General features: G+C 44.2%; 1 protein-coding gene across 28 annotated transcripts in view; it reads right to left on the reverse strand.

Moving 5' to 3' along the window:
• KTN1 (kinectin 1) overlaps positions 1 to 21369 on the reverse strand; it is an 84020-nt gene that overhangs the window by 38041 nt on the left and 24610 nt on the right. For 14 of the 28 annotated variants that reach the window (XM_065063138.1, XM_065063129.1, XM_065063127.1 and 11 more), the window contains exons 2-12: positions 19441 to 19991; positions 17737 to 17874; positions 15106 to 15273; positions 12438 to 12568; positions 10396 to 10512; positions 7162 to 7302; positions 4444 to 4550; positions 3109 to 3241; positions 2075 to 2162; positions 1591 to 1757; positions 387 to 455 (exon numbers count right to left, since the gene is read on the reverse strand). In XM_065063138.1, the coding sequence (XP_064919210.1) occupies positions 387 to 455; positions 1591 to 1757; positions 2075 to 2162; positions 3109 to 3241; positions 4444 to 4550; positions 7162 to 7302; positions 10396 to 10512; positions 12438 to 12568; positions 15106 to 15273; positions 17737 to 17874; positions 19441 to 19957 (1776 nt within the window). In that variant the 5' untranslated portion in view covers positions 19958 to 19991. The remainder of the gene's footprint in view (positions 1 to 386; positions 456 to 1590; positions 1758 to 2074; positions 2163 to 3108; positions 3242 to 4443; positions 4551 to 7161; positions 7303 to 10395; positions 10513 to 12437; positions 12569 to 15105; positions 15274 to 17736; positions 17875 to 19440; positions 19992 to 21369) is intronic. The other 14 variants (XM_065063139.1, XM_065063133.1, XM_065063140.1 and 11 more) reach the window with 2 other exon arrangements.

Here is a 21369-nt window from a genome sequence, read left to right on the forward strand (position 1 = left end):
TGAGAGCTACCGTAAGACAGTTTCTCAACCCAAGGGAAAAGCAGGATCAGACAGTTCACAGGACTGCAAAAAGGCCAAAGAACCACAAGACAGAACTGGACACATGCAAGGCTACAGAAAACAAACATTCAAAATGTATGCTACCCTTTGGTTACAAATGAAAGCCACTACAGAAGAAAATAAGTGGATTTTTTTCCCCAAACAGACAGCAGAAGTTTAAACTTCAAACCAGTTGGAGAAACATTAGAAAAGAGGATTCTTACAAGTCTTTGCTTTCAGCATTACATCTCATATCCAGCTACCAAAAAAACAAACACCCCACAACTGATTTGTAATGAAAGTTCACAATTCAAGGCTACAAAAGAAAGTCTGAGAAGATGCTGTACCTGGGCTGCCATTTGCGAATGAAACTTCTGAAGCTGAGCATTCAAAGCATCATTCTGCTCTATCAGCTCCTTGTAAGAGAGGACAGAAAGAAAAGCAAGCTGAGATGTGCAGCTAGTCGACTTGTGCTAGGATTAGCTCTTAGCCATGATTACGTTAGTAAGAACAGTTTAGCATTTACATGTCAGACACTTTTCAAAGATGCTATTTGTCTCCCCACTAAGATCAACCAGTTTGAGTAGAAGCACAAGAACCTGTTCTGTATCAAGAGACAAATACTCCCTGCCACACTCTACGCCATTTGGTTTCCCTGACACCCTCAAGAGCTGTGTCCACACTGCCTGTCACCACTGCACGCCAGGAGATCACTCCAGAAGAGCTCACACCAACAAAGGTACGTGGCTGCTCTTGCAGGGTGCTCCCCAGACCACAGGATCAATCCACAGCTTGGGACATTGCCTCCATCAGCACATTTTCCTGACTCACCCAAAGCACTTTACAGGTCTGAGGTGGCCTCAGATCTCCTCACAGCATCACACACAAGGTCTCGCTTCATAAATTACAAAATCACAGAGTGGTTGGGGTTGAAGGGACCTCTGGAGATCCCCCAGTCCAACCCCCCTGCTCCCGCAGGGTCACAGAGCAGATCACACAGGTGGGTCCAGGGGGTTTGAATGTCTCAGAGAAGGAGACTCCACACCCGCTCTGGGCAGCCTGGGCCAGGCTCTGGCACCTCCCAGCAAACAAGTTTCTCCTCATGTTCACATGGACCCTCCTGTGTTTCAGTCTGTGCCCGTTGCCCCTCACCCTGGCGTTGGGCACCACTGAACAGAGTCTGGTCCATCCTCTGACACCCACCCTGAGATATTGATCCCATTGATCAGATCCCTCTCAGCTTCTCTTCTCCAGCTGAACAGCCCCAGCTCTCCCAGCGTCTCCTCATCACAAAGATGCTCCAGACCCCTCAGCATCTTTGTGTCCCTCCCATGGACTCTCTCCAGTAATTCCTTGTCCTTCTTAAACTGGGGAGCCCAGAACTGGACACAGAATTTCAGTTGCCAGATGACAGATTGGCACACAGTTTCCTCATCCTTTTTTCAGCAGGAAACCTTCACAAAAGCAGCATTTCAGGGATATTACTGTGTTTATGTTGGCACCAAGTAGGAGGAAAAAACCCAAATTTTTAAGATACTTGAGCAATAGTACCTGCACCTGCATTTGCATGGAGTCCTCCGCAGAAGCTCTCTTTTGTTCAGCCTCCATTAACTGCAGCATCCTCTGCTCCAGCTGCTGTTTTGACACCATTGTATCAGTAAGTTTACTGTGCAAGCTCTGGATTTCATTGTCTTTGGCCACAAGCTTATTCTGCACATCTGTAGCAGAAATGTCAGGGTTTTAATTCAGAAGTAAATATTTCACTTTTGGGGAAATAACTTTTACTGTAAACAGGGAGGTTGATTAGAAGCCTCATTCCAGCAAGCGAGGTTCAGCTCTCTCATCAGCATTCAGACTAACTGGTATCACAACATATTATTTCCCCAGGGTGCTGAAGCCATAATGACTTCACCTGAGCTTTGTTTAAGCCGTTTATTTGATAACGCTTCTTTTTTTTGAAAAAACAAAACAAAACACAAATAGCAACAGCCAACTCACTGCACTAAGCATTATTTGGGAACGTTGTAATACGTGCCTTGCTGCGCTGCTTCGTGTTCTGCTGTTCTTTTCCTGAGATAAGCCTGGATTTCTTCCCATCTTCTCTCTGCTTCCTGCTGCTGGACCTTTACAGTATGAGAGAGTCAGTGAAAAGATGTCTAATCTTTATTTTTGAAACATTCACAGTGCATCTCTTCAGTGCTATCACCAAAACGTAAGGCAATGAAGTAAAGTTGTTTCTTGCTTCCATTAAGGCACATCAGAGAGACAGAGAGCCCTGTAATCCGCCTCCTAGAGTGGTTTAGCTTATTAATTTGAAAGGCAAATTGTGAACTAGATTTTGTCATGGGCTCTTAACAGGATGGTTTCTGTAATATGGAAGTGTAGCATCTTTGCCCTGCAAGTTCAGAATTAACACTAGAAGCCAGACTAACCAAGCATCACAAAAAATCTACATCTAGTAATGAGAACACGTCTCAACTCCAGACACCAACCTGCAAGGGCTAGAGACTGGGAGAACTTCTGGTACCTAAGACTTAATTGCAAATATGAAAAAGTAATGAGATCTGCATTGGTGTTCTCACCTGAAAACACCATGTTTCTTCTGGAAAAAAACAAAAGTATTAATACAGAAGACCTTTTATTCCAAAGAAAAGGAAAGAGATGCATCCGGAAGCCGGATTCTTCAAAAAAATAGGTCTATTTAAAAACGTAAAGATACATACATCATTTAAAACAAAAAATAATCAAACAAGGACAATGCCATCTGGATGAATTACGCCAATATCAGATCTTGCTGGAACTGTAAGTTCATAGTAAACAAAGTTCAACATCACCAGTTGAGCTATAAACATATTTACCTGGAAGAGTAAGTGTCACTTCATAGACTGGTTTGCAATCACTCAAAACCCCAAGTACCGAACAAAACCATTAAATAAGCCCATAGGCTGGCTCAGCCTATCTGAAAATAGATACTTGCACATCTGAAGAAGTCAGAGGGACTTAGTGGCCAGGGACACGGCTGAAGTGACTCTCACGCACGACTGGACAGGCAGAGAAAACCCAAATCACCTTGAGCTGAGCAACCGCCTGCTCCGCGTTCTTCTTCTGCAGCTCCTCCTGCTGCAACTTGCTGCTCTTCTCTCCCAGCTCGTTCACCAACCTGGCGTAATCCTGGCGCAGCTTGTTCAGTTCAGCCGACTGCCTAAAAATACACATTTACACAGCTTGGGTTTTTATTTGTTTGTTTTTTTTTCCCAAGAAGCATAGGCTGAAACAACAGCTACTCAAATATTAACACTAAGTCCTATATTTGCAGCCAGAGGGTTGTACTGGCTGTTTTGCATTGGCTTGTTGTTGGTTTTTGGTTTTCTCCCCCCCCCCCCCCCCGCCACTGCTCCATTCTAGGAAGAGGATGAGGGTCAGGTACTCTTGGCCATCAGCAAAGCAGCTACACCCCATCGAGTCAGAAACAAAAGGTCAGCAATAAGCCTCAAGCATCAGCTGCTTTAAAACATTTGCAAGCTGACAGGCTTAATTTGGACAGGGTTGTATAAACTAAAGAGGCTCAGCAAAAGCAAAGGTCTTGCACAGAAATTCATATTCCTCTTTCCATAACGGATTATTGATCTCAGACCTACCCAAAGACTGTTCCTCCTGAACTGACTGCTCACATCTCTTCAGACTATGTGTTGCCTCCTGGCCTTGACTTATCTATTCGCTTATGAAGGTACCAGGTGCACTCTCTCCTTAGGGAGAGAAGATGCATTTGTATAGCTTAAGGGAAGAATTCTAAAAGGCTCCTCCTTTTAAGCAAATAAGATAAAAATAAAATGCTTTCTAAGCTGGCCTGAATTAAGGATTATTCAAGATAACCATCCAAGAGAACGATGCTTCATTAGGACACCTAAAATCAGGGTATCAGAGCCCTTCTCTGAGCACTCGTTATATCAGCCTACTCAGCAGGCAGATAAATCCAAGTGCCACTCCAGTGGTACCGTTAACTGCAGGGTATTGATTGTTTTTCTTATTGGAAGAGTAATTTATAACTTTGGAGCTGTTGTCCTCCCAGCATCAGCACCTCTCCTAAAACCGCAGGGGAATGGACGCGTACCCTGCCAAAAACCACCAACCGTGGCTGCTCACTTCTGCGCTTCCTTCTGTTAAAGCCTCAGCGCCCGCACTCTAAAAGCTCAGGTATCAAATTGATAAGAGATAATAATATGTTTTGAAAACCTTGGCTCAATGCAAAATACAAATAGCTACGTCCCCCACCCAAAATAACCATGTTTCTAGTTGAGCCACAAATTCAGAGACAGACAGGGAGACGGAAACAGGAGCAGGAGCCGGAACAGCTCTTCAGGGAAGGCTGGAAACACACAGAGCTCCGAGGAGCTTCTGACATACTTGCTCTCCATTTGGTTGGTGGAAGTACTGACAGCATCTCTCAGGATCCCGTTTTCCTGCTTCAGGTGGCTTATTTCTGCCTCCATCTGCTCACGGAGTTGCTGGAACTGATGGGGAAAAAGAACAATTCAAAAAAAGATTAAACTAAGAAGCAATACCAAAAGAAAACACACACAAAAATCCACCCACACACCCCCAAAAAGCAGTAGGTATAACATTAGCTTAAATAAATGAAACTTAAGTTGATTTTTTTGGAGAGGGGCAGCTTTACCTCCTTCCTCACATACCCAGTCTTAAATTATACTATGCAACTTAGACCCTCTTGCCTGAATAAAAGCATCTGTTTCCTTTTATACCAGCATATCAATCTGTGTATCAAGGCAATCTTTTGTTTTTAAATAGTACACAAGGATAGTACTTAGTACTTAAGTAGTACTTAGGATGCTGATTGCTCAGCTGAATAATTTAGATACCTGTCAATAACTGGGTATTATTAGATTACGCTTCCAACAGGAAATAAATTAAATGCACTGTGGATTAACATTAGAAGTTTACAAAGCCTTTAAACAAAGCAGAGGAAGTATAAAATAACTAACAATACACAGATTAGAGAGTGTAAACTGCAAAAGGTTAGTCCTCAACTAATAGTCTGAATTTGAGATTATGAAATAGATGCTTGATATGGTCTGATTGCATTGGATGCAATAAAATGCTCTGATTGCATTTAATGCAATAATACGCTTTGATTGCATTTTTAACATGGGTCCAAACTGAGGCAGAAAGAAGCCTTGCTAACCCAAGGTTGCTTCGGAATAATGCAAACAAAATCATAGAGCTGTAATGCTTTCTTCCTCTACCAGTGCCACTTTGGACATCTGTCTGCCCCTATTTCCAAGACCCCGTTTCCTCAAAGGACTGACTCGCCAAGGAGGAGTTTTGTATATAAAAAAATCCAAACAAATGTTCGCGTAACAACCACAGCAGGGCAGTCACCAATACACGGCACAAGCTGGTCTTGGTGCATCTGGGGAGTTTTTTTTCCCTCCCCTTTTTGTTTCTAATGCTGAAATCCCAACAGAGGCAGGGCCACAAGCCCCGTTTCAGCTTTGACAGATGTTTTGGCTTCTCTGCAGTGCTACAGCACATCAGCAGAGGGAGCAGAACCAGCGCACAGGTTCTTCTGCACATCCTTTCTCCAGCTTCGCCTGCGACACCAGCATCTGAGAGTCATCATAGAGAGCAGTGTAGGGGAAAGGGACCTGGGGGTCCTGGGGACAGCAGGGTGACCATGAGCCAGCACTGGGCCCTTGTGGCCAGGAAGGCCAATGGTACCTGGGGTGGGTTAGAAGGGGGTGGTCAGTAGGTCAGAGAGGTTCTCCTGCCCCTCTGCTCTGCCCTGGGGAGACCACACCTGGAATATTGTGTCCAGTTGTGGCCCCTCAGTTCCAGCAGGACAGGGAACTGCTGGAGAGGGTCCAGCGCAGCCACCAAGATGCTGAAGGGAGTGGAGCATCTCCCGTGTGAGGAAAGGCTGAGGGAGCTGGGGCTCTGGAGCTGGAGGAGACTGAGGGGTTTCCTTATTCATGGTTATCAATATATAAAGGATGAGTGTCAGGAGGATGGAGCCAGGCTCTTCTCGGTGACAACCAATGATAGGACAAGGGGCAATGGGTTCAAACTGGAACACAGGAGGTTCCACTTAAATATGAGAAGAAACTTCTTCCCAGTGAGGGTGGCAGAGCCTGGCCCAGGCTGCCCAGGGAGGTTGTGGAGTCTCCTTCTGTGCAGACATTCCAACCCGCCTGGACACCTTCCTGTGTAACCTCATCTGGGTGTTCCTGCTCCATGGGGGGATTGCACTGGATGGGCTTTCCAGGTCCCTTCCGATCCCTGACATTCTGGGATTCTGTGATCTGAGACCCTCTTGTTAGAGGTTCAAAGGAAATTATCTCCACTTTGGAGAACGCAGTTCTCCTCCAAAACTACAGGGATGCTACTCTCCAAAGTGCCAAGGCAGAAGATACAGCATTAAACCTGGTAAGTTCACATGCTGGGCTTGATGCCATGACATTTATATAGGAAAAATACTAGAATGCCAAATCTAAGCACCACTCAAGTTGGTATAAAACGGGTCATTTTCCTTAGCAAACTTTAAGTGAAACTTTTTATACTGATGAAGAACCTCTTCTGCGGTTACAACACTACATCACATCTTGGGGAGAAAAAAAACAAGGGTCTTAATGCAAGTGTCTGCCCTTCAAATATTTTCAGCAAAGCACTCTCCAAGACAATGATATTTTTTGCATATTACATTATGTTGTCACTCTGCACTGTAATTTTTAAAAGTGAGATTTATCAGCTGGTAAATGATCATTAGCATTAGTAGCTCTACGAAGCTATTTCAATTAGATTTTACGCTTTAATTGGATGACATTTCAGCAGAATACCACAAAGGAAAAGTAATTAGGATCAGATACAGGCTGTGTAGCACAAGTCTTTGACAGACTAGAGCAGAATCGCCTGTGAAAACACCTTGTCCTTCCTTCAAGCCAGGAAACAGCCAGAGTTTCCCATCCCACCCAGGCTCAGAGCAACCAGCAAAGCCCATTTCTGTGTGAGCAAACAACTAACGCTGCACTCTGGCTAAAGCAATGATTTCTTAGCGTTGAGCTGCTTGTGCACAAACCCCAACTCAAACCATTCTGGTGAAGCCTTTACCTTCATCTTCATCTGCTGAGATTCTTGGTAGCTGACGTGTATTTTACTCTGGAAAGTGCCGTGCTCCTTTTCCAGCGCGTTGATGCGCTCCCGCATTTTCGCCGTGAGCAAACCGTTCCTCTCCTTTTCTGCAACCAGCTCCTTGGGTGAGAAGCAAAAGGGAAAAGGGAAAGAAGTCAACTACTGGTCTTTTCTAGAAATAACTAAAGTTATAGCAAGTGTGCATCAAACCAAAGTCAGCTTCAATCTTCGCTCGGAGAAATTACAGCATTTGACCTGACCAGACTTCCAGCATCTATATGAAGATTTAGGATTGAATCATCCCATGACCCTATGAAGCTAATCACGGTCAAAAACAAACTGATGGCTTATTTACAAGTTTTTAGATCCATTCTGTTGGCTATTGCCACAATACTTATACTATACAGCCGCATTCTTTAGAATCCCATAGAAAGCACTTGGCACAAACACTGATTTTACTTCAGGATTATAAAATTCCACACACCATTGATGTTTGCAATAGTGTATTTATAATTGTAGAAAACCTTGACTTATCTTTCCATTTCTTTAACGCAAACCTGTGGTACTGCAGAGAGGCAGAGGAGGGTGACGAGGCTGGCGAGGGGCCTGGAGCACAAGTCTTATGAGGAGCAGTTGAGGGAAATGGGGATAATTTCACATTTTTTCTTTAAAAAAAAAAAAGGGTTTCCAATTTAAACACTGATCTTGTGTTGTCTCCGAAGAGCTGGAGTCTCATTGCTGTAGAGTTTGGCCAAATTACACAGAGTCCTAACAACTCAAGCCACAGATTCCACACAGGGCAGGGCTTACATTTTCATCCCAAGTTTAGCAAAAGGGAAGAACGCAGGTGAAGAACTGTGGCAAAACTACAGGGCATATCAGAGCAAATAACTGCTTTGTAACAGCTTGCAAAGCCAATGGTTTTGCCAGAGAAGATGGGTTATTAGTACCCAGCAACAGCCAGGGAAGCCCTGAATGCCACCAGCATGATACCACATTATAGCTTTCAAATGAAAATACACATTGCTATTTAGATTAATCATTTATTAGCTAGTAATTCAAGCCAGACGCCTGAGAAATACATGGAGCTGCTCCTCTGCAATATAAATGTGCTTGCTGTAGTAAGCAAATATACTAAGTGCAGCTTTCAGCAAGCTCCCATCGCAGAACAAGGTATTTGTACCATCCAAGCTTCAGGTGTCTCCAGCTACACAGCTCCTTACAGTACCAGGGAGCTTTGACATATAATTTAAGTGTTCTAAATTATTAGCATGAATACCCTCCATCTCTTCAGAGCAGTGACAAGTTCAAGCCCACGTTCACACAGGCCTTTAGGAACCTGTCACACCAAAAGTTTTAAGCCACTTCTGCAAATACGGTGTAAACAGCTTGTGACAAAGCCTTCTCCAAGTTACATTTGCATCTGCTAAGATGCAACAAAAATAAGGGCATCAGGATGTGTTCTGGTTTGTTTCTACACCTCTGTCAGCTCCCCCACTCACATGCAGCCCTCTCTAACCCAGCCGAGGCCATGCCGGAGATCCCAGGATGATTAACGCGCACCTAGCTTGTGTTTTGCCAAATACCTTCATCAGGCACCTCTTGCTCTCATTAATCCTCTCCAGTTATCATTCAAGGCTGAGGGAGCTGGGTCTCTTTAGCTTGGGGAAGAGGAGACTGAGGGGTGACTCATTCATGGGGATCAATATGGAAAGGGTGAGTGTCAGGAGGATGGAGCCAGGCTCTTCTGGTGACAACCAATGATAGGACAAGGGGTAATGGGTACAAACTGGAGCACAGGAGGTTCCACTTAAATTTGAGAAGAAACTTCTTCTCAGTGAGAGTGGCAGAGCCTGGCCCAGGCTGCCCAGGGGGGTTGTGGAGTCTCCTCCTGTGCAGACATTCCAACCCGCCTGGACACCTTCCTGTGTAACCTCATCTGGGTGTTCCTGCTCCATGGGGGGATTGCACTGGATGAGCTTTCCAGGTCCCTTCCAATCCCTGACATTCTGGGATTCTGTGTGTGATCAATGTCCCTGAAGGAACATCTCTGCACTCCAAAGTCCCTCCATAGCTTTTGGCAGCATTTTCAGCAAAACATGTTAATTACAAGATAAGAGCTTGTTCTCTTGTTTATCCTGATACTTTAGCACTGCACCAACTTTGCTTTTACCCATTTTCTCCCAGCTTTCAGGAACACCCATTTATTCCTCCTTCTCCCTTCCCTTCCCAATCCAGAATGGAAAAAACCCCCTATGGCCCCTATTTCTCTGCAGCTCCCACCTTGTCTCCACAAGCACCACTTTGCAGATGTTTTTTCCCCCAATCACATCAGCACCTTCATACACTCCCTCTGCTCTTCACCAGCAGATACCTCTCCCCTCTCATCCTGCAATCCTGAGCCAGAGTCTCTTTTTTTCCCCACAAACACAAGTCTTTTTCCCCCCAGTTCCATACTGACTCTCCCAAACCTCTTGATCCCACCTGCAAATATAGACCTACCTGTGTCTGCTCCCTTCTTCCCATTTCACCTGCCAAGGCTCCCAAAACCCATGTTCTCTGGTAACTTTTCTCCTACTTTTTTGTGCCCAACTTCTGTCCCTGAGCCTAAAGCCTCCAGGCTTCCAAACCAGCCAAAACAAAAATCCTCCCCTAGAAGAGTCTCCAATTCACTCCATATCCACCTCATCATTTCTTCCACCATAACTGTTTTCCTCCAAAACCTTTATTAAAACCTTAAGTTTCATAAACTACTTTTGACAGCGGTGTATCAGCATCCCTCTAAGTCTAAAGCAATCAGAGCACTTTGTTCCTTCCTTCTTGAAGAAAACTGATGATTGTTGTGCCTAGAAGCACACAAGCATGTGAATGCTACCAAATTAAAAGTATGATGCAGAAAAAGTTAATATTTGCATCCACAACACCATATTATACTCATGAAGGAAGTGTTTTTAAAGTAGTCTTTTGAAAGGAAAAACCATCTCGGCTTAAGTCTCAGTAAATGAACTGTGGAAAAACTACTAGAAAATAACTCTGCATAAATACATTAATGGCATCATAAAACCAAACAGTGACAGTAAGCTTTCCCAATAGAAAAAGATTCCACTTTTCAATTTATACTAAGCTCAGTAAACCAGCATTTGCTGGCTGCTCATCCTACAAGCTCCTGCTCCTCTCGCACAGCTCTATACATCTCAACCTCTCCATACATACCTGGGTAAGCTGCTTGCACTGCTCCTTCGCAACGGCTGCCTCCTCCTTCATCGCAGCGAGCATCTTCTCTTTGTCTTGTAGCTGATGGGCGGCTGCAGCCGACTCAGCCTTGCTAGCCTGAAGAAAAAATACATACAAATGCTCATACATGCCAGAAGAACTTGCACAGCACACTAGCAGGCAGCAGAGTAAGCCTGAGAGGAAGAAACGGCCCCAAATCTTCCGTCTGTGCGGTGTATGTGGCACCACCAGTACCCAGTTCTGCTGCTAATGGATCCCGCAGCACCGATTTCATTAGCCAAGGAAACGCATTTCTAAATGCACTGAAACCAATTAAGAGAATAAATGGGCTCTTTAGGTGCTTCTGTGCTGGAAGAAGTGGCACTGGGGAAAAGAAAGAACGGCCATTAAGAGAAATAAAGGGAAAAGACGTAGAGATGCTGAATCACTCAATAATTGAGGTTAGAAGGGACTCCAAGATCACCTGGTCCAACCCACGCTCAAAGAACGTACAACCCAGCTCGCATTATAACTACAAACAAACTCTTGAAATAGCTCACGATTACGTTTCTGCTGGCACACAGACACACAGAGTTTGAGATACTACAGGGAACAGAACTAGAAGAACTATCCCCACAGTCCCGCCGTTCGCACACTGCTCCTAAAATGAAATAACTGTGGGAGAGGGGAAACCTAAAATTTGCACTCGGACTTCACTCGAATTTGACAACTGAAGCAGCAAAGTGGAGTGTCAGCCCCATAAACCCGCTACAAATTTGTTTAGAAGTTCTCCCTTAACAGTATTGTACCACATACACACATAAAACACATCGTCAATGTCTTGCATGAGCTAATGATAGGAGAATAATCACATTTCCATCTACAGAAACTTATTTTTTTGTTTTTTTTTTTTTTACAAACCTAGAAACCCACTTACATCCTTGATATTTACCTTTAAAACAAAATATTCCTAAAAAGAGTCGAGCAAGCAAGCTGGCTGATGTTCTGAATAAAACAAGGGGCACCATTACAAGTGTACTACTACATGGTTTTCAGTCAAGCACTGAAATAAGGGCCCAGAGAGGCAGTGAAGTCTCTGTCCTTAGGTTTTCAAGGCACAACAGGACAAATCCCTGAGCAACTTGCCCCAAATTCACCGCTGACCCTGTTCTGAGCAGGTAGTTGGACTGCACAACCTCCTGATGCCCCTTCCAACCCTAATTACGTGATACGCTACTACGCTGCGTTAACTGAATTGACACATACCCAGTTCTGCATTTCTGTCCTGGTATCATATCTGCAGAAGAATTCAGAATTGCAAGACTTCAAATGTGACAAAACAGGATGTGACAAGCACTAAATGACAATTGTAATGAGTCACGGGAGGGAGGAGCAGATACCGGTGGTCGCCATTCTCTCCTGACTTAGTGCAAAAAGTATAAAAGAAGGGGTTGCCCAGAGGGGCTGTGCAGTCTCAGCCCCTGAAGGTCTCAAGCCAGACATGGGTTGACCTCAGAGCTGGCCCTGCTTTGAGTAAGAGGTTCAACTACAGATCCTGATGTCCCTTCCAAATCAGAATTGTCCTACAATCCTACAAAAAATATCCAAAGAAGTCAGCAGACTAAAATGTACAGATTTACAAGACGTAGAGACTTGCAAAACACCGAATTAGCTGGTTGTGCGCACAGCCACGGCATCTTTTTCCCAATGTCTGCTATAGTTTATCACCCACGCTGACACGCATCCACCAGCTGCAGCCCTGCGTTATATACCGTACTCTCCATGGTTATGTCTGCTCTTTACGAGCGGTCAAAAGCCACCAGCCCGTCTCGCCGGCCCATGGGATGGCAGATGGCAGCACGCAGATGCTGACAATCGCTTTCTGCATGCAAAGCAAGCACAGACCAGCTGGAAAAAAGAGTCTTCCAAACATAGAACACAGAAACCGCACCAGAATATTGATATAGCTAATTCGACAGCATCTCTCCTAATTTCTACTTATTTAATAGTCTTCTCTCCCACATCACCCCCACATTATTCACCTTTTGCAAGACATCATGAATTGCACCAGATTTTTCCTTTAAAACCTCCACCACGCAACGAGCCTCATCTTCAGTGAAGATCATATTCTTCATGGCCATTACAAAGTCTTTAAATTTTACTTCAGCATTCTCTGCAACACAGAAGGGAGGATATATTTACTTTGGACTCCAGACAGAATTATTTCTTTTGCCTTGAAACAGCATGTGATGGGGTATCATTATGCATTATATTTCATTCCAGTCTGATGTGCCAAGAAGCAAGAGGTCGTGAACATTCAGCAAGAAACAACATATCCCCGACTTAAATCCGATAACAATCTGCCAGCTCAGAGTTTGGGGAAAAAAAATCCCACCGCTTTTGTTTGTACAGTTGGTAACGTTTATAGTGTTGCTAGCAAGACGACAAAGCATAACACAGATTTTTGAGGGGGAAAATAAACAGCATGAATGTGAAAACATCAAGAGTCTTTTCTAGTGTATTATGACAGCAATTCAAGCTGAGCTCTCAATGTAAAGGACAACCTGGATCCACAAGCAACATGCAAATGACAAGGTAACGAATTTAAGAACTGGCACAGTTCTGATTACAATATATGGAAAGCAGAAGAATATCCCTTCAAATCTAAGTTTGGAAATGAACTGCTGCAGAAGTCCAGCAGTAGAAAGATAAATCAGTCAGTGTTTAAAAAGACAGAAATAAGCAAACACAACTCAGTGATCTCATATAAACAAAAAGAAAAGCATTTCTTCATAAAAAACAGGCTGCACATGAGTAGGTCATTAGGTGGCCCCCTAACTTAAGTAAATGGAAGCACAAGAGCGAGGTATCCAATATTTCTGCCAAATATTCAGCAGTGCACAAAAGTATGTGAAGGGATGTTAAGGGGAAAAAAAGGAAAAGCTTAAAAGTGATGCTTAGTTAGCAAAGCTCACAAAGAAGGGTCAAAGTCTCTCACCACAGATGCTAAACACACCATTAAAACCAAGCCACACAACCCAACCCAAGAAGTGCTGGTGATACTAAGTCCCTAAGAGAAGTTACTCAGCATAACAACACTGAATAACAAAGCCCAGGGAGGCAGAGGGAAGCACTGAGAAATTCTAGCACACTCTCTCCTAATCCTAAATCAAACTTACACTTGGCCACAGGCTTCATATCACATCACAGCTGCACTGACATCATCCATGACACTGGTACCAGGAATATGCCAAAAATCCTGAGACCACAGCCTGGTTTAGCCGGGAGTCTAGAGCAGCCTGGCCTGGCAGAGCGGAAGATCTTGCCCTTGCACCAGAGCAGCTTACACTGAGAATACAGGAAGATTTCTATATTGGGAGGGCAAATCCCAGCTGACACAGGAGAATTAGGAGCTGATACAGAAGGTGACAGCTCGCTATGGAAATGAGAAGGGACAGGCGCACGCGAGAGGCCGCGATGCTGCGGGGCAGTAACACGCAGCCGTTGAGCCAGAAGCACAATGGGAGCCTCAGGGAACCCCATACGGATGCCACAAAGCTTTCAAGTGAGCATTTTAGAAAATAAGGCTAAAAGAGACGTTTGGAGAAGTGCAGTGAATGACCAGGCAGGCAATGTTGGAAAGCCAGCCCAAACCTGAGCAGGGAGTCACCGCCCAAACAGTCACTTGGCTTCTCCTCGCTGGCTGCCCACAAATGTGAGGGTCTCACATCGCTGTCTACGACTACCCGAAAGGAGGTTGTAGCACGGAGGGTGTTGGTCTCTTTTGCCAAGTAATTAGCAATGACAAGAGGAAACTGCCTCAAGTTGCACCAGGGGAGGTTTAGGTGGGATAATAGGAACAATTTCTTCCCAGAAAGGGCTGTTGGGAATTGGAACAGGCTGCCCAGGGCAGTGCTGGAGTCACCATCCCTGGAGGGGTTTAAAAGATGTATAGATGAGGTTCTTAGGGACATGGGTTAGTGCTAGATTTCGGTTATGGCTGGACTCAAGGGTCTCTTCCAACCGAAATGATTCTATGATTCTAAGCCTGGCACGCTTTGAGCAGGCCAGTGGCCTGTTTAAAGTTTCAGGCTGAGACACAATGCCCACGAATCACCCCAGGCCTCCATGAGAGAGCATGAAGGAAGCTCCCCTGTGTCCCAACCAGTTCCAACTGCATTAAAAATGAAAATTCAAAGTCTTGCTGGAAACTGCCAGACTATCTCCACCAGCAATTTGCTTCAGGTAACTGTGTGCTGCACTCTGAGATACACACGGGCCGATCAGCCCGAGCTACCTCCACCAACAGCCCTAGAGCTGCTCTCCCCATCTCGAGCAGACTCGACAGCCCGTGATCGAAGCTCCAGAGTCCATCACTGCACTGATGCCTGAACGATGTCGTGTAAAACCAGCACTAGCTTGTGTGCATCTGTGTGGTCTGCGACCGCCTGTTCGCTCACTGTGAGGACACAAAAGCCTACAGTCAGCATTAAAAGGATTTGGATAGTGCAAAACCCTTTCAACAGTGCCAAAGATGGGAGAAACGAGCACAGACAAGAACTGTGTCCTGCAGCCACAAATGTTTTCCTCAAATCACTTCTTCCTAACAAATAAGGGAAGATTCCCCTCCCTGACACACACAGCATGCTTCCCCTGTACAGGTTTCCAGGCAGGCTACAGCAGAGACAGACAGCGTTATCGGTTTCTTACCTTTATCCGTTTCATTCTTCTGTTTCTTGCCACTGCTCCTCTGGGTCCCCTCATTCACATTGTGTTTTGCTACTTCAACCACTTCTCGCTTTTCCAAAGTGCCACCATCAGAATTATCCATCAAAGGAATATAAGTAGTTGACTGAATGAGAGGCTCATCCACCAAAACTGAAATCAGACATCCACAGGATGGGTTAGAGCTTTGTAATAATTAACATCAACATTTTCAGAGAAGGTACGTAACATATTAGAGAGTTGGATTAAAGCTTCTCTAACCTCAATAGCTAGTTAGTAATACTCTCAATTACTATTATCCTTAACTCATTAAAGCTCTTCAGGCAAGTTCATTAAATAAAGGTCTCTAATGCACAGTAATTTGACAGCTTCAATTAAATTTCTATTTCCAAAATTGCCTTTTACCATTTTAAAAAGTAGCAGAGAACAACTTTATGTTTTGACTTTGATTTCACTTTAACAAGAAAGTTGCACATGGCATCAATGAGACTGGGTTACTTGTGGTTGCACATGAAATAATTCAGCATCATTGAACTATGAGCATAGTAAAGACTTTTGTCTCTCTTCTGTTAAATCTGGTACTCCTCTGCCAGCATTTTCGCTTAGATTACATCACCAATGAACTAAACCATTTAAGTAGAGCTTGCGGTAGGGACAGCAATCAAGCTTATTTCACATGCAGACTCAACAGCACTTAATGAAGATCTCCCATTTGTCAGAGCGGGCTTTGGCATCATTAATATTCAGACAGATACCCAGAGGTACCGACCGACCTCAGGTCTCCATTCTCACAGCGCTGTGCGAGCGTGGGGAGGATCAGTCTCTGCCCAAACAACTTGTCAGCCTGCGCTGCCAAGACAAAAGCGGGGAGAGGAAGAGCGACAGAGCGGGGACAGATACAGCCAGGGACAGAGCTGGATTTGCTGCTTGCCCAGCTCCTCAGCCACTGCTCGTAGAATCACTGCGGTTGGAAAAGAGCTTCAAAATCATCGAGTCCAACCGTTAACGCTGCCAAGGCCACGTCTAACCCATGTCCCTAAAGAACCTCATCTCCACATCTTTCAACCCCCTCCAGGGATGGTGACTCCAGCACTGCCCAGGGCAGCCTGTCCCAATGCCCCACAGCCCTTTGGGGAAGAAATTGTTCCTAATATGCCATCTAAACCTCACGCTGCCTGAAATACGCAGCCAGAGAGTTGGTTAAAAAAGACTTTTATATTCCAGCTGCTGTTAAGGAGCAAAACAGGCCAGATGGACCTTCTGTGTCACCTGCTAGAGTCTTTCCACTGAAGCAGTCAGCAGACACCTGCAGGTACACTCAAAAGTGAGATCTTGTGTAGCAGAAATATCCACCACGCAATCCAGTTACCATCCTCACCTCCTCCCTTCCTCTCCATATTAACTTCCCCTCCTCATTTTATTCCACTCCTTTCAAAATCTATTTAACATCACATTTCACAGCATCAGTAACATCTGAAATTCCCAAAGTACTGTCTTGGCTAACCCAGATGCCCACTGCAGCTAATTTCTCTCTGTCATTTCAAAGAGGTATCTTGAAAAGAAAACAGCTTGCATTGAAATAATGCATGAGCTATTCCTGTGTAACGCTGACAGCTTAGCTGATAACGATGCTTATTTGAGCATTAGCCACACACAGACAAGTTTGTGGTCCATGAAGTACATCAGGAAAAGCACAAGCGTGTCCACAAAAGGTGATCACACCCATGGTTCCTCAGGAGTAGGTTTCTTTCAAAAAGAATCTGAAAGCTTTCCAGTTGTTATAACACACAGGAACCCTATATGACCACAAACCCCACCCTGGTCTGACCAGACCCCACAACTGATCCAGACCCTGATGTCTTGACCAAAAAATAAAGGGAACAGCAACCAACATTGTCTAATCCTGGAGCAGAACACCAGCAAACTCCTTCGTAGCTGTCCCAGTAAAGAGTTTGGAGAAGCTAACAAGGTGGCCTCACAGAACTTCATGGTCACACTCTGCCCAAAAGCCACAGGCACAATGACACTCATTGTAAAAATCGAAAAAAAAATAGATTAAAAATAAAAGGAACAAACACAGAGGCAGACTGAGCCAAAAGACAAGAAACAGCATCTTGGCAGAGAATGAGGGATGACCAACAGTAAAAGCCTTGACAGCAAAGATGAGCTGTTTATGTTGGAACAACGACAAGCTAACAAAAGGACAATAAGAGAGGAACGTGGTCAACGCAACTGGCTAAAAAACCTGCGGTCTTGCTTGGGGCAGATGACTGTGCCCGTTCCAGACGTGCCTTGCCCACAGCAACTTAGAGTATAAGCTGAGCAGGCTCTAAGTCAACACTTTACTCCTCAATACAAGTGTGGATGTTTGGATCCAAAAGCGTTCAGAAAGGTTCACAGCGTCCTCCCATGTTCAGTGCTACCAGATATACATAAAATTAAACAGTACCTCAGGCTGAACAACCTTTCCAACCCGGAATTCCTGCTTTATCAAATTAAAAGAGTTATTCTTCTATGAGTTTCTTTTTCCAAAGGATGAGGGACTGAAGTATGGATGTCAAAAAGGTTTAATAGTCAGGTTTATCTGAACTAAGAAGTCACAGTCTGTATTCTCACCATTATCAACTTTCTGCTTCTTTGCAGAGACTTTCTTCTTTCCCGATACATTTTCTTGCTTTATCTCCTGGTGGAGCAGCACTTGGTCTTGCTTTTTGGTAGGAGATACAACAGAATCAGTCTTAGTATCTTGATCATCTGTAACAGACAATTAAGACAATATGCTTTTCTGTATATTCATATCACCACTTTTAAATCTGTAACATCCAAAGTCCACTTGCAGGAAAAAGAAACCCACGTATTTCAAATCAGAACAAAGTTATCCAAACACACTCCCCGTATCAGACGTGACCCCAAAGCAACAGAAAGGTTGAGCAGAGTCAAGAGCCACAGCACCCCGTGTTTGGACAAACAGGAACCTTATCTGCAAGCAGAACACAGCAACGCAAATACCAGTTTAACAAATCCAATCCAGGTTTGACTGCGACAGAGCAGACAGCACGCCTTACCCCATTAGTCTCTCATTGCAGGAAGTGTTTTATTCCCCCTATGAAACCACTCAGGTATTTTACACACACACCCCCAATAGCTACTGGGACTGTGAGAAGCAGAAAAGAAGCATTTCACATTAGGGAATTGTTCTTTATAAATGTTGTTTCTAGCGAGAATGTTTTTTATCTTTCTGGACAGCCCGTGTTCTATGATATTCTTGTCAGAGCCGACACACACAATACGGGGTTGTGGTGTCAGCTCCTGTAATCAAGGATAAGAGTTTGTTCTGGCTGCCCTCAGAACAGTGCTTGCAGACCACATTTGAACCACACCACAGAGATTTGTGGAGAACACCCACAAACAAGATTTGATGCTTTTTGTGTTGGTAGCGGGTGGGTCTTTTTTCTCCCTTTTTTCAGAAAAAGAAAATACACCACATCAAGCAGCAATGTCGCTCTTTTTCCTCACTCCCTGTAGCAAACACGTTACACCTGCATCTCAAATGGGTGATCTGCAAGTAACTTGGTTTTCATTTATTTCTGAAACTGGGTGTATTTATTCTTTCTTACATTCTATTAATAGTCAGCAAACACACTGAGACATGTCGACTCCTGCTGAGGATACAGCCAAGGCAGTCGCAGGTAATTCTGACTACAGCTTTCAACCTATCTAGGTTGGATGTTTCATTTACAATACCTGGACCAGTCTTTTACCATCAGTTCCATTCAGTTTTAGAGGTGTAGCAGGTGGGAAACAGCTCTAAGTGCTTCTTCTCATCAATCAGCAACCAAATACCTCTCCGTACATTAAACCCGCACTTCAACAGTGATTTATTTTGCACGCTCTGCTATGAAGTTTCCCTAGATGCCCTTTCTTATCGGGGCAACCGCTTTTAGGACTCCACTTTGTCATGGTTTGACGTCAGAATGCGCACCGCAAACATTTAATGATTTCTTTCAGATAATCAAAATTTTGATAGCTTGAGAGCAGAGCAGTCAAACCATAGAGCAAAGCAAAGATACGAGCTACTGTTTCCCTCAACAATCTTTAGTAGAAGAAAGCAAGGAGGGGAGGAGGAAAAACAGAGCATTGCTGCCAGATGAAAAACAGTGGGGAGAAAAGCAACAGCTCCTCAAAAGGAAAAAGGTTAGAAGTGAGTTTTGCCCCATAGAGATCAGGCAGAACAGTTGGGAGAGAGACACTCTGTGGCCTTGCAAAAAGCAGAACACGGTTTTGGCGTTCTGTGCAAGAAGCATATGCAACATCAGATACCCATTCCATTTTTCTGCTTCTTCTGCCCAGGCTTCTTCTTAGCTGGTGCTGATTCAGATGGTGGAGTGGGCTGTTTTGTAACAGGGACTGGATCTACTTTCTTGCCTGAAGACTTGGATCCTTCCGAATCCCTAGTTACGTGATCATCTTGAACGGCCTTATGCTTCTTCTCCTTCTTCTTCCGTTCCCTAACACCAGCAGACGCTTCGGGAACGGGGACGGCAATGACGTGATCTTCATCTGTACCCAGGGCATCCGAGAGCTTAAAGTCCCGAGGGGAACTTTCAGAGTCGGACTCATGGATGTTCCCGTTCTGAGCTTCTTTCTTCTTGTTCTTCTTCTTCTCAGTTTTCTTTTTATCGGTCTTGGTAGGTGGAAATTTGAGGTCCCTTTTCTGTTTGGCGAGGACTTCATCGTATAAAGTCTCTTTCATGAAAAGCCAAAAGAAGAGGAAGATGACTGTAATAACCACAGAAGGAATAAGGATGATAAAGTAGGTAGACTCGTAAAACTCCATTGTGCTGCTTCTTAGTGATATTTTTTAAGAAAACCTATAGGGGGGAAAGAAAAAGAAAAATCAGATTTTTGAACAGGTTTTCCTCACTATTATTTCCCCCACCAATTATAATAACAAAAGAAGCTTTGTCATTGTTTTAGAGAAGCCTTAAAAGAGCTTTTAATAAAATTACCAAAGTATATCAACAGAAATTATTTACCATTTGCTTCTAAGTAGTTACCCTGGATAGAAAGAAACTGTGGTTTGCAAGACCAATGATCTCAAAGAGATCAGTTCTGCTCCTCACTTCTCTTCATCTTTCTCATTCTTCCTTCCTAAGTGAATTTCATCAAGTTAAAGCTTTTAATTTCAGAAATACGTCAGTCAGCATTTTCAGAGGCTGTGAAATAACGCAGAGCAACGCTTCTCTTTTTTTATTGCCATAAATCAAACATAACAAATTAAGATTTCTATCTTGGCAAGTGGGAGTTTCGATTTCAACTTCCTTTTGTGCCCAGATTGACAACAGCTGCAGAAGCGGAATGGGGGGAAGGAACCCCAAGTATTAATCAACCAGAAAGACAGATATATAAAGGGTGAGTGTCAGGAGGATGGAGCCAGGCTCTTCTCGGTGACAACCAATGATAGGACAAGGGGTGATGGGTTCAAACTGAGACCACACCTGGAATATTGTGTCCAGTTGTGGCCCCTCAGTTCCAGCAGGACAGGGAACTGCTGGAGAGAGTCCAGCGCAGCCACCAAGATGCTGGAGGGAGTGGAGCATCTCCCGTGTGAGGAAAGGCTGAGGGAGCTGGGGCTCTGGAGCTGGACAAGAGGAGACTGAGGGGTGACCTCATTAATGTTTACAGATATATAAAGGGTGAGTGTCAGGACAATGGAGCCAGGCTCTTCTGGGTGACAACCAGTGACAGGACAAGGGGTAATGGGTACAAACTGGAACACAGGAGGTTCCACTTAAATTTGAGAAGAAACTTCTTCCTGGTGAGGGTGACAGAACACTGGCCCAGGCTGCCCAGGGGGGTTGTGGAGTCTCCTTCTGTGCAGACATTCCAACCCGCCTGGACACCTTCCTGTGTAACCTCATCTGGGTGTTCCTGCTCCATGGGGGGATTGCACTGGATGAGCTTTCCAGGTCCCTTCCAATCCCTCACATTCTGGGATTCTGTGTGATTCGGTAAATCAGGTGTTTTCTGATTTTTTTAAGTCTTAAACTTAAGGTTTAAGTCAGTCTTAAACTTAAGGTTTAAGTCAGTCTTAAACTTAAGGTTTAAGTCAGTCTTAAACTTAAGGTTTAAGTCAGTCTTAAACTTAAGGTTTAAGTCAGTCTTAAACTTAAGGTTTAAGTCAGTCTTAAACTTAAGGTTTAAGTCAGTCTTAAACTTAAGGTTTAAGTCAGTCTTAAACTTAAGGTT

Source organism: Columba livia, chromosome 5 (assembly GCF_036013475.1).
Source record: "Columba livia isolate bColLiv1 breed racing homer chromosome 5, bColLiv1.pat.W.v2, whole genome shotgun sequence".
In the NCBI taxonomy this organism is placed as follows: Eukaryota; Metazoa; Chordata; class Aves; order Columbiformes; family Columbidae; genus Columba; species Columba livia.